The following is a 12,647-nucleotide window of genomic DNA, read 5'->3' on the forward strand; positions in this document are numbered from 1 at the left end:
AGTTTTACTTCCCCCATAGGGCTGTTCCATTAGCACCACAGATAGATTTATGAGTCTCTTGACATTCTTACTCTTTGTTTCATCTTTAGGAGGGAAAGTGAAAAAAGCAAAATTCAAGTTCAAGCACCTTTAGTGTCTAATGTTAATGATCTTGTCTCCTGCATCAGATCTTGGGTTTTCCTTGTTTAGGTTGGGCAATGATCCTGTTTTCTTGGTGAAAAAAAAGCCCCATTAACATTCCAATTACATTTCCCCTGTCACGATAACACGGTACACATTGTACTTTGGCAAGATTATGACCTGGCAACAGATCACTCAGAATCATTTTGAGAGGTGAGACTGAAGAGGATTCAATTATTTTGATGATGTTTCATTATACTTTGTTTAGCTGCCTTTCCAAACAGGCGCTTTGTGTGTTCTTTCATTGGGGGAAAATTGCTGTGCTTTCTGGGTAACATGACCAGCCTTGGAACAAGATAGCACTGATCACTGTCACTTTGTTAACAGCACAAGCATCCCCCACACGAGTCACTAGCACAAAGCTTATGTAAGGCATTTGATGTTGGTGTGCTTGAGCTGTGTCTGTGTGTCAGTGGGTTCAGTGTTTTCATATGCATGTGCACAGTATGTGTGTTTAATTTTCCATGTAGTCACTGCCCTTAAGTCTGGGACTTACCAACGGGTCTGGACCTGCTCTCCTCATTCCCAATTCAGCCTCATGGGCTGACAATAATCCCTTGAGTACAGAGTGAGAGGGGTGGGGTTGGGACGGTGGGGGTGTGGTGTACAGAGATAGCATAAAAACTGGAAAGGCATCCATCCCTTCAGGTTAAGACAGTGCAACTAAAGAACCTGTACATCCGAGCATTCTTTGCCACTGGTGAAGCCAAATAGGACTTGTTGCTGCTGTTCTTCAGTCATCCCATAATTGCCCTGCAGTTGGCCTGAAATAGTCCACATGGTGCCATAAGCCAAGCTTTTCCATCGGCCGATCTGTTCCCCGACACTGGAAAGTCATTGTACAAGTACACAAGTACAAGTAGTGTTTTAAAAAAACTGATTGTGAAAGACATCAAGAAAGAGAAGTAGTCACACACTGAAGTGTAGAAGGAAAAGGAGGTGCAAGGGGTGGGGTCCCAGTCTGTCAAGTACGGCAACGGCCCTGAACTTCAAATCACTCTTAGTTTCAAATTGAAGTCACAGTTTTATCTCAACTAGCGTTACATTTTCATCTTATTTTTTTTACCTAACATGACTGTACTCTAAAAATGTTTTAGTTACAGTTTTTTGAGGAAAACCACGTCTAACAACACGACTCTTTTGAACTGTTTTTGTGATGACAAAGACAAGATGATGAAATTCACGTCTACATCACTTTAGGTGTGTTTCAGTTTATGCTTTCGTCAAGTCGGCTTACAGTTAAAACAGACGCATACATGCACTGACAAGTGCAACGCAAACCCGCACACGCACACACCTAATCAAGGCAACTCTCTGCCAAGTGGAAACATCTCCTGTGGTTTATTTTGCTCATAAAATCTTCCACCATCACAACATAATTTAACATGTTTATTTCTTTTTTTTTGTTTGAATATTTACAAATAGACATTATAAAAGCAGGTGCACCAGAAAAACATAGAAAGCTGAAATCATGTGTTGGTTTTATTCCTAATGCGAGTCATAGAAGCCAGACCAGTTCATGAGTTTGAAAGAAAAAACATCCTTGTGAAACTTCCTGAAATTAAAATAATTTACCATGATTTTAAAACAAAATAAAATAAAACAATAAGTATTAATAGCCTTACTCATATCAGCACTACCACCATGTGTCCATTAATAGAGAACATGTATGGCGGTAAGTCCCCAGAGGGATTAAAAGCATGATGTCATCACTCTCAGCTGATAGTGCCTCTGGCTTTGAAAAACCAGTGGGGTTAAAGGACAATCTGACATTCAGTTATGAACATTATGAACAGAAACATACTGATAAAATGCATATTAGAAGTCACGTGGGTTGAAAAAAGAAAATAAAACTAATGGACGGTTCTTGTAAAATGAAAGTCCAGCCTTTCAGTCAAAAGGGATTTTCCCCAGGTTGGACTCTCCCTGTGTCTTTTTCTGTCCTTTATGATGTAGCCATGCAAAAACACCTACAGCCTTATCTTTGAGGAAAACCCCAACATCCCTGGTTTTCCACCTGTAATTCAGCACCTTTCACCAGGACGATGATGTGGTCATCTGAAATGTCCCACGTTTTCATCCCTGAATATGGATATTCTTCCATGAACGTTCATTATTGTCCTCGTGCTTTTTTGTCCAAATTTTATTGTCTCACACACTTCTTTTATGTACATTATTATTCTTTAGACACCTGTCAGTGCAACAAATAAATTAATTCATTTCAAGACCGACAATTTTACTACTGCAAGGTAAATGTACGTATAAAAACTATAATCGTTAATATGTAGAAGAAGAAAAAAGAGGTCCATGGCTTAATGTGCATCAAATGTGACAACTGAGGGATTGTTGGAGAAAAGCTTTAAAATATTTTGTTCCCCATGTCCACATTATCTCAAATTCTCTGTCACTTGCTCTTATCTGTAGTCTCCAACACAACATCTTCTTTCCCTCTGTGTTTTGAGAAGAGGAGGCAGAGCTGTGTGCCATACTATATTTTTAGCTACACTTGCAAGACTTCACGATCATATTGGACAGCTGCTCCACCTGCAAGTAGAAAATAACAGTGATGTGATCAATTATATATTGTTTTCACATAAAATGTTCTGCAAACATTTGACCTGAAAGTGACTGCAGTATAGATACCTTGTGTTGCCTCCCCACATAGTAGATGATTGGCAGTGGCTCTAGTGTCTGTGGAGCACAGCAGGGCTGGGCAGAAGCTCCGGGGTTATGATGTTTGTACAGTGCCAGAATCTGTAGGCAAGATTTATGAGAATTTACTCACCAAGACAACATGGTCCGAAGCAAATGTAATACATAAGCACAACATTTCTAAGAATTTTCAGTGTGATTTTAGAAAAATCTTAATACAAACTACAATACTTTACTTTTTAAAGACATTTTTGCACAAATTTTTGAAAGACCCAGAGTTTCCTCAATGAGTGGAAAGTGTTAAAAGTATTAAGGGCCATAAAAAGGATATTTAGCTTTTTAAAAGAGTAAAAACAACCAGAGACAAAGTTTTTGTCATCATTTCAGCCCTAACCTAATCAGGTTTGGCACAAACAAAGCTCCTGCTCCTTTACTGACGAGGGGGCAACGCATGAGGTAGCTCTGTGTATACTGATTTTTGGCGGATTTTTCACACTACATCCCCTTCCTGCAACCTGCAAGGGATTTGTGTTTTTGTTTTTCTCATAAAACCATTGGTTTTCCTTCTGAGTGGGATTTGTCTCTACCAGAATTTTATATAACCGGTTAAATTCAGATAGTCCTAGTGCCGTAGTGCTTAGAGCTAAAATAATACAAGTAGTCTTTGCATTTTGGTTTATTTAAATCATCAAGAATTATTATGGCAACATATAAATACAACATTGCCATTAACATTTTTTCCAGACTTTAAGAAATTGCCTCCTGGGATTTGGGAGAAATAACACTCATGAAAATGCACACAGTACCTGAGAATATTTGTTTTCTGCATCCCAGATATAGGTGCAGGACCCCATGCAGTAGTTGGCATAGTAACCCGTTGGCTTATGGATCCACTTCCATCCTAGATCTTTCCTGAAGTCAATGTACAGTTTCTTCAAACAGCAGTTGTGTGATTGGCTGCAAAAGAGAAAACAGTGTGAAGATGAGATGGTGCAAAGAGTATTGAAATCAAGTCAGTTTTAAAGCTGTAGGACGATAACTGTTATGTTGGGAGACAACATTACACTCAATTTAACCCTATGGCTGGGCCTTGGAGGGATACTCCATCTTGTGTATATGTGTGGGGGTAAATGGCACACTGTAATCTGTCTAAGATTATAAAACATTTTAAAGCTACAGTCCATTTATTATACAGCCACTAAAACGACCACAGAATTACAGCATGGATAAACAGGGATAGTTGATGTTTGTTGTTTCAGTGGTCTGTATTTTGAAGCTGCTCGTGGTTTAGTAGGTTACTATTGCAGCTTTAAAGCAGAAATGGAGTGGAATAAATCATTAAGTTCAGAATTGCTTACGTGCTGCAGCTGTCCGTCGTGTCAGTGGAACGTTTCGTGCGTAAACTCTTAGAGTGGTTGGTTTTAGGGATGGACATGGTAAAGATGTAGGGTAGCTGCTGGTTCAGCTTCTCTAATTCTTTAGTGTCTCCCCTCTTGCTCGTAGTCCCAGAGATGATAAAACTTAAAGTACCATCGTCATGCGGCATGCCGCATTCACAGTACCGCCGAAGTTCAAACTTCTGTTCATTCTCTAGTAACAGAAAAAAATCATGGAGGAGGGAAATATTACCTAGAAATTATATGATATCACACATGGGCTGAACTAAATAAATGGAAAGATTGACAAATACATGATGATGAAGTAAAAATAAATGCTTATCTCACCATTCCCTTGGAGCCAGGTCCGCAGAGGTTCAGTGACATCAAAGGACAGCCATTTGTCCTTCAGCATGTTTGTGACAAAGCGAGACGCATGGTAACGAGTCGAGGTCCCCTGGCTATAGTATAGCTCCACTCTCTCCTCAGACAAAATCATGGGCTCCTTGATGAGCATCCGTAGCTCTGCTCTGGTGAGTAGCAGATTGCCCCCGACGTTACTCCGTATCTGAGCAATGTTGAAGCTCATTGAGATGACCGTGGGCTTGTAGTTGGTGTTTGAGTTGTTTTTTTCTGTATGATGTAAGAAGAGGAAATTATGTTTTGATATTTTGACAAACAACCCATCTAAGTGCATTTAATGTTTAATGGGCAGATGTACATCTCATGTATATCTTGTGGTACAATATTTCAAAAGAACTTCATCCATCACGAAGGGAACCAACTTTCATGGTAGATGTACTTTAAACTGTCTTTTATTAAAAGCTAGTTGTAATGTGTTTTTAGTCTTTTAGGAGTTATTATTATATTTAAAAACGTAAAGAAAGCTAATGTGGAACAGTTTAAATGTTGGACCAGGACCAAATGTCAGTCAGCACAACATAGAACTTCCAAGAAATCTTTTCTTTGACTGTCTCAATAACTCCGTATCAAACTTGCTTTAAACATGGCATTTGTATTGCTGCAGACCCAAGTGGGTGCAGTGTTAAACTTGATGTTGTTCAGATGAGGGGTTCTCTGTGCTTTGTTCTCTGCTAACAGTCTTTCTCCTACAGTTACTGCTGCTCCACTCTGTATTTAGGGGGAGGGGCACATATGTACAAAAGAGGCATGTTTCTTTGGCTAACTTTGCCAACCCTTTGACCTCGCCGTTGAACCATTCCAACTAGGCCAAGTTTACCCTAACATGAATTTAATTATAACTTTAAGCATAAAGCCAGGAATGAACCCTCAAAGTGCCTTTTTGTAGAATGTGATAAAATAAGAATAAGCCACAATGTTACTAAATGTCATCACGCCTAGTTTAAAACTAAAAAGGCTCTCACAAAATACCTTTTTTCAATTTTCAATTTAACTTTATATGATGATTATTGTCTGTGGTTTCCTGTGACAGACAACTTCTTGGTACTTAAATGTGCAGTTCTCAAGAAAGCTGCAACCCACAATCTGCCTGTCTACCACATTTAAACGTATGCAATCATTCAAACACGTTCGAACCTTATAGCTGATCTCTTTTTAATACAGTAATGTTATGATGGTTTATGACCTACTTTAAAAGGCACTGCACTAGTATATTTAAATGCTTAGATGTGAGCTAGTCCCAAAAAACCTTCACTCTACACCTCTGCTGTTTCTCTGCTCTCCCTCATTTTGCCATTTTCCTCTGAATTCATTAACATTAGGCAAAGGCAACAAGTTTTGGCATTAAAACATTCTATTTGTGTTTAGGATTTACTAATTTTTCATTACACGTTTTGGTTATTTTTAATCATGAATCTTTACTTGTTTTTTTTTTGTGAGACCACTCCTAGAGCTTATTTGGTAAGTCATCCTATCGTTACTGTATTTGGTAAATGGTATTTAATGTAAATGGTCTTTAGTGTAATATCTGTAAACACAAAGAAAAGAACTATGATTTTTAAAGGGATGACTGGGCATTGTAAGGTTAGAATTAATGGACATATGGCTCAAAAACATCAGGACTCTCGAATTAGCGGGTTCAGATTTTTCAAATCAAGCCAAGTTAATTACAACTTTTAACTTCTAAACTGTTAACAACACTGATATTTAGTAAACATTACAACACTTAGATGTATATCAATGTTTTTTATGAATAAAGTAAATGAAAGGCTTCTTTCATAAGTGCTTGTCAGGATTACACATTAATCAGATAAAATGGCTGAGCTCAGTGTTACTCAATAATCATAACTGCAGCCAAGTGTTCATCTCTTCCAGCTGTTGCTAAAGTTGACCAACATGAATATTTTGTTCTTTTACAGTTTTGCTGCCCATATGCGCAACTTTAATCATAGCATGAAGATGCCTAGAGGGCTTGATAAAAAACAGAGACAAGCTACTGGAGGCTTTAACACCATAAATGTATGAGTGTTACGATCGAAAAGATTACGTCGAACAGTGACATGCAAAGATAAGCACAGGAAGGCAGAAGATCAAGAGTGAAACACTATAGAAAGCGAGTGAGAGGCTCAGAGAGGGGCAATGTAACTGTTAAACACAATGGTAAGGAAACAGCACAGGGAAGAATGCACTCTTGAATATAACTCACAGTTGTGAGGGGTGAGAGGGTGTGAGTGGGGGTGTGGAGAAATTGGAGATGTGTATCAATGGAGCGCAAGTACTGGCCGGGACCCAAACCCTCTACTCTGTCTCAGCCTGCCAAAGCAAGGGTTCTCTGCTCTCAAGTCCGGGAATTACTCTCTGATAGGAATTGCAACCCAGCCTTGCATACTTGTGCTACATATTCAGCCCAGGCTGTACCAGGATACTCCATGTCACGGCTGCTTGTATATCATCTACCATCTGCATTGTGGCTGAGGTAGTGTTTCACCCCTTGCAGTGAGGCCGAACTGAAACCAAAAAGAACTGATGTGGAGTGTAACGGGAAATGAGATGACAGTTTACTGGTACCACCCAGAGCAGTCAAATATTTGGTTTGAAGCATATGAATGGAAACACAGACGGTCACAACAACGTACAGTATGTCAAGTGGAATTGGTGTGCCAGGCAAACGCATGCACGGAAAGTCAGAGTCTCCATTTAGTTTGAGAAAAGTGAGATAAATGTGTTAAGGGTTAGAGAAGTGTTTGCAAAACAGGAAATTACGTCACTTCCCCTAAGAAGCATATTGGCTGCTGCACCATAATTACGTTGACGCTTTATCTTCACTTCTACTTTCCAATTAACAGAGTTTGCATTGGCTCTGTGATCAAAATTAATCATTTAGAGTAGAAAGTGTAAGAAATGAGCTCCATGCTCAGCTAAAAAAATCTCTCTCTCTGCTAGACGGGGTAGAGATAGCATCCTAGCCTGCATATAAATGTGGGTGTGGGGGGATTTGTGTGTTGAATCAAGGCCTATCCACAGGTAAGCCGGGGACAGCTGTTGTGACAGGTTGAGTAACAGCTCTATAATTACCAGTAGGAGGAACCAGATTCCAGCAACTGACTAAATATTGGCCTTCTTCCCTCTCAGCTCCACCTTCTCACAGCCCCCTCATCAATGTCTTGTTTCCCCACTTCACCCTATTTCACACTTGACTTTGGTCCCTTGTTGCTACTCCTTTCTACAATACAGCTTTAAGTTCATTTACTTGTAACTACAATAATTACTTCAGAGAAGTGAACTACTTTCATCCCAGAATAGCACAAAGTGGCTAGCTTCCAAATGAGAAAAGCGTTCCCTCGTGTAAATTGGACCAAAACTCCTTTTAATAGGAGGATAACTTGTGTGGGCTTCAAGGGAGATATATGAGTGCTAAACAGCAAAAGGAATTTAGCTTAATCTACCACACAATTACCACAATGAAGACTAAACCTATTATGTTCTAAATGCTCTGCACACAAATATGTTTCCCCCGTAGAATGATTTTGAGAGTCAGGAAAGTGTCTGCTGCCCAATAAGATTTAAATGTAGAAAAGAATTGTTAATGGAAATAAAAATATTTTTCCCCCTGTATTCTATTTCTGTTGTTTCGTTCAAACAACGTATTACAGAAAAGCAGAAGCTGGATAAAATCCTTGCGTGTGTGTATGTGTGGCTTTTTTTAAATTCACAATTGCAAAGCAGTACTTGATGGCCTTAACATTTATCCTCATACATTTGTCATTCTCCTTTTTCAGTGTGCAGAGGTTGACTCAACAGTGGCTCCATAGTGTAATGGTTTACACATTCCCCTAGCAAGCGAACCTCCCAGGATTGAAACAGCAAAATCCCTAGCTTGATCCCAGGAGGAGACAAATCCCTTGTGTCTCCTCCCAGAAAGTCATCCAACATAAAAACCTGCCAAATCAAATACGTGGTGCTACGTGCTGTTGTGACCCCTCGTGAGTAAGGGGGCAGCTACTTTCAGCTGTTCCCTTATTAGCTGATTCAAAACAAGGCAGCGGATAGATAAGGCAGTGGATGGGTGTTCTGTGGCATTCCAGAGCTATAGGAAACACATGCTCCCCATGGGCACCGCTTGCACCGGACCGGACCTGAGTCATTCAAGATCTCAGTGGCCATCAGCCTGTCTTCCTTCCTGTCAAGCTGCCCTGTCACAAACACACTGCAAACACATTGATATAATAAGCTCAGGAAACCCGCAGATAGAGGAGTGCAAAGGAAAGAAGTGAGAGAGAGAGAGAGAGCGTGCAATATGGATAATCATGGTTCAAGGGACACACTGAAACTAGTCAGTGACAAAGAGAAGCAAAAGTGATGGAGAACAAGTGACAGGTTAAGCAAGGGAGAACTCAATGCTCAAGTTACAGGAAAACCCCAATCCCTGAGGGTCAAAGTCAGAGAGAAAGAAAAAAGAGAAAATGAAAGAGAAAAAGAGCAAGCATGGGTGAAGGAGTTCATTTCATGTCTCTTCCTATGGCTTTTCTACTTTTCATCCTGTTCTTTGGTTGTTACCTAAGCAGAACAAAATTGTGCTCTTCATTTTGAAGGTTGCTTTGTTCTCTCTTTGGTCTACACACTCCTGAGCATGGTCCATCCACTAAAGTGTGCTGTTTGAAGTGGTGGATAAAAGGGGGATAGTGTGGATGGCTGCCTGATAGGGTGATGAGTATAGACATGCAGAGAACAATGGAGCATAGAAGCAAAACTAGAAAATATGTTTATCGTAATAGTTTGGGAATCATTAGGCAATTACAGCCAGAAACCATTTGGCTGAACAAACATCATATGCAGCCTTGCCAGACAAAGAGCAGTAATAAAGCAGTAAAAATGCCATAGATATCATGTAAGCAACACAGCATCAGACCAGATGCTGCACAGAGTTCTGCTAACTTGTAATGCCTGTGATCTCTGAACCCCTGAAACTGCCTCAGGATCTTTGGTGGAGATCATAAGGGTTACACGTGTTGAGGGAATTTATGGTCAAGATTGGAACTGACACCAGCCATAAGGCATACGGTGAATGCTTGGGAGTGCAGCTTGAAACTTCTGGACAGCACTGTGTGCACTATATTTAATATTAGTGTTGATCAACCAGACAAAGAGCAGTAAGGACTGTACAGGGGGACTGTAAACAATGCTATTGTTGTGTTTCTGCTAGTAATAACAACATTATTACCGCAGTATTGCCGTAGTGGAGGGATTAACAGCAGCACTTCATGTGACATCTGGACAATAACTATTTTTTCAGAGTGGAAAGTGTCAGTGCAATGCTAGTGTTCACCTTGAATTATGTCTCAGCTTGTAAATGTAGTAGCATAAATAACAGTCATTACTTGACATTCAACTATAGTTAAGCCATCAGGAATTGCCCCCTTTCTTAATATTCAATCAGGATTCACAGATTCAAGATTTATATATTGCTGCTAAGGGTAATTTTATACTCACCTTTCATGATGAACCTGTTAACCACCTTGGCAAAGTATTCCTCCTCCTTTTGTTCTGTGGGGATGTTTTCCTCTTCCAGAACCTGCTGCTCCTTCAGAATCTCACTGGTGCTGTTGTAGAGTGATAGCAAGTTGGCAGGGATCTCTTCCTTCTCCCCAGCCTCTTCTGGCGCCTTTTGCAAACGCAGTTTGGTGAGGATCTGGCTCCTAATGGCCTCGATGCGTTTTTTCTTCACCATCTCCAAGTCCACAGTGTTACATGTAGACAGATTGTGTACACTGCCCACCATGTACACTACCATCAATATCAAGAACCACAATTTCATGTTGACAGCCTGTCTGTGCAGTCACTTGTGTTCTTTGGTTCTTAGTAAAAGCTCCTCCAACTTCCCTTTCAATGCCTTCGTCCAACCGGGGATCCTTTGGGAACAGTGAATCACTCAGTGGAGAGGTGTCACTGACGCAAAGTGTTTACACACGACAAAACAATTACAGCAGTGTGGAGAGTCCTGAAAATTCACCACCACGGCTGTCACTGCTGCTGTAAAAAGTACCTAACACATCTGTCTTATTTGCATAGAAACAGGTGGAAAGAATCCCAGTGAGCAGACAGACATCCAGTGACGACCCAGCCTCTGACTCAGCCAAACAGGTAACCCAGTTACGTTCCACAGGATGAAGCAAGTCCAGAACAGAGCTGTCAAATGCTAAAAGAGCCCATGCACACAGTCAGTGCCCTTTTGTAAGTTTCTACAACACCTCTAGGTCCAAAACAAACTACTACCCATCAAGGATTCAGCAGATTTGTTTCTGTGCTCACAGACCAATGTTTGACTGATATGTTTTCAAACCTCCAAATCCAAGATTATATTATGTTATTATATAAACTGAATCCTGTCTATTTTAGAGCTAGCATATCATCCTCCACATGTCACCACAGTCTTTCTTACAGAGGCAACCTAAGTGAATGTGAAAAGAGTAGTATGGCACTCAGCAAAATGAAGACAGGTGTTTACAGAGCCCAAGTTACTTGTTATCTAAGACTAAGACGTTTAAATTGGCACAATTTCTTATTAGTGCTAATGACAAATATTTCCCCTGTAATGTTCTGTAATAAAGAGAAAATATTAATAATAGTCTCTGCTTAAAAAGTTTGAAAATGATCTTCCTATTTTTTTTAGGTTTGGTGAGATGACCTCAACCTTTACAGTCCAGATAAAACTCTCAGGCGCTTTTAGTCAGTCCGGAGCTAATCAAATATCAATGGTTAAAAGAAAGAAATTGTTCTCAAAGAAGTTACTTTCATCAACTTATTCAATACCAGTCACAAACCTGCACATGCCCCTATAGAAAAACATTTCACAAACATGTACTGCTCTTGGCTCTAACTACCTCTTTTTACTAGTAACAACATGTGATCTGTGTACAGCTGCACTACACCAGAAATTGCTTTCAACGCCTCTGTCTCATGCCTACTTCACAGACAGAGCAGCTGTCTCTCTATCCCTCTCCTCTCTCTCAAACATGATAATACGATAGTGTATGCTCTCTGGGTTCCACTTGTGAGATTAAATGTCTCAAGCGCGTTTGCTATCAGAAGATTAAAATGTCAGTCTCAATGAAACAGTGTCCTCCGGTAACAGATTTTAAGTTTGACACACCTTCTTTAAATGGTGATGTACCATCCAGACACAGCGGCAGTAACAACAGCAGTAGCCGTCCCTCTTAACTTATGCTGTTTTGGGAACTGGATTTTAGTCTCGTCTCTCTTCTATCTTCCCTCTGTCCATCCAGCAGTATCGCCTCGTTATTTTCCTCTACAGTTTCTTCACACCTTCTTCCTTCGAGGCTCCACCGACAAGACTCCCTATTCGCACCTCTGTTTAACTCGGAGTCTCTGCTCGTACTCTTTCTCTCTCCTCCTGCTTGTCAGAGCTTGCTGGTGACAAAGTGATTTGTGGGAGCTCTGCGCTTAGATAACTTCTTTTGCCTTGCTCTGCCTCTTTCTCTCCCCCCCTCTAGCTCTTCTCTTTCTCTTGTTCCTGTTACTCTATTAGAGCGAGCAGCTCTCCGCCCAGGAAATGAGGGTAACGGCCGCAGTGTAAAACATCTGCTGTTTAACAGAGCTGACTTCTGTCCACATCAGGAAGCCAGGAACTGAACATGCTTAATAACTGACTTTAGAAGCATTACCTCTGTCACACTGCGATGTCTGCAACCAAGGCAGTGATGATATGTCAATAAAGTCTTATACAAATTTTTCACCGAATGCCCACCACATTTACCTGGTGGATAAAAAGGTGTAAGCCAAACCATGTCAAAGAACTGAGCCACTTGAGACAAGCTGGTTTAAAAATAGAAAAGTGAATTTCAAAGCATTGGGAGCCAACAGGGCAGGGCTGTGTGGTGCACTGTTCTGCGTCTGGGTGCTTTTTAGAGGTTAGATTGTATATTTTCAAAAGAAGGGCTAGACTAAAACAAACTTAGATTATTTCAATCTTTTTGTCTCATTCTGATGGATGATTCAACA

The 12,647-nt window shown here is 40.3% G+C and overlaps 1 protein-coding gene across 2 annotated transcripts; it reads right to left on the reverse strand.

Annotated features, from left to right (window-relative positions):
• Window positions 1-1,556: 1,556 nt before the first annotated feature.
• tgfb1a (transforming growth factor, beta 1a) lies at window positions 1,557-12,158 on the reverse strand. Of its 2 annotated transcripts, none has more exons than XM_082503926.1 (7): window positions 11,779-12,158; window positions 10,119-10,537; window positions 4,557-4,841; window positions 4,191-4,422; window positions 3,639-3,789; window positions 2,824-2,934; window positions 1,557-2,724 (listed from the first exon to the last, which is right to left on the reverse strand). In XM_082503926.1, exons 2-7 carry the CDS (start codon window positions 10,441-10,443, stop codon window positions 2,677-2,679), a joined length of 1,152 nt encoding a protein of 383 aa, XP_082360052.1. In that variant the 5' UTR covers window positions 10,444-10,537; window positions 11,779-12,158; the 3' UTR covers window positions 1,557-2,676. The 2 variants fall into 2 exon arrangements, with proteins under 2 accessions (XP_082360052.1, XP_082360051.1); XM_082503925.1 differs by having other exon boundaries at window positions 10,119-10,824.
• Window positions 12,159-12,647: the final 489 nt, after the last annotated feature.

The sequence above is a fragment of the Aulonocara stuartgranti genome (genome assembly GCF_965226115.1).
Source record: "Aulonocara stuartgranti genome assembly, chromosome: 14".
Taxonomy (NCBI): Eukaryota; Metazoa; Chordata; class Actinopteri; order Cichliformes; family Cichlidae; genus Aulonocara; species Aulonocara stuartgranti.

Coding starts and splice junctions, on each gene's coding strand:
- tgfb1a (XM_082503926.1), bottom strand. CDS start 10,443: ATGAAATTGTGGTTCTTGATATTGATGGTAGTGTACATGGTGGGCAGT. Junction 4,423..4,556: donor GACCTGGCTCCAAGGGAATG/GTGAGATAAGCA, acceptor TTCTGTTACTAG/AGAATGAACAGAAGTTTGAA. Junction 2,935..3,638: donor CAGAAAACAAATATTCTCAG/GTACTGTGTGCA, acceptor TCTTGCCTACAG/ATTCTGGCACTGTACAAACA.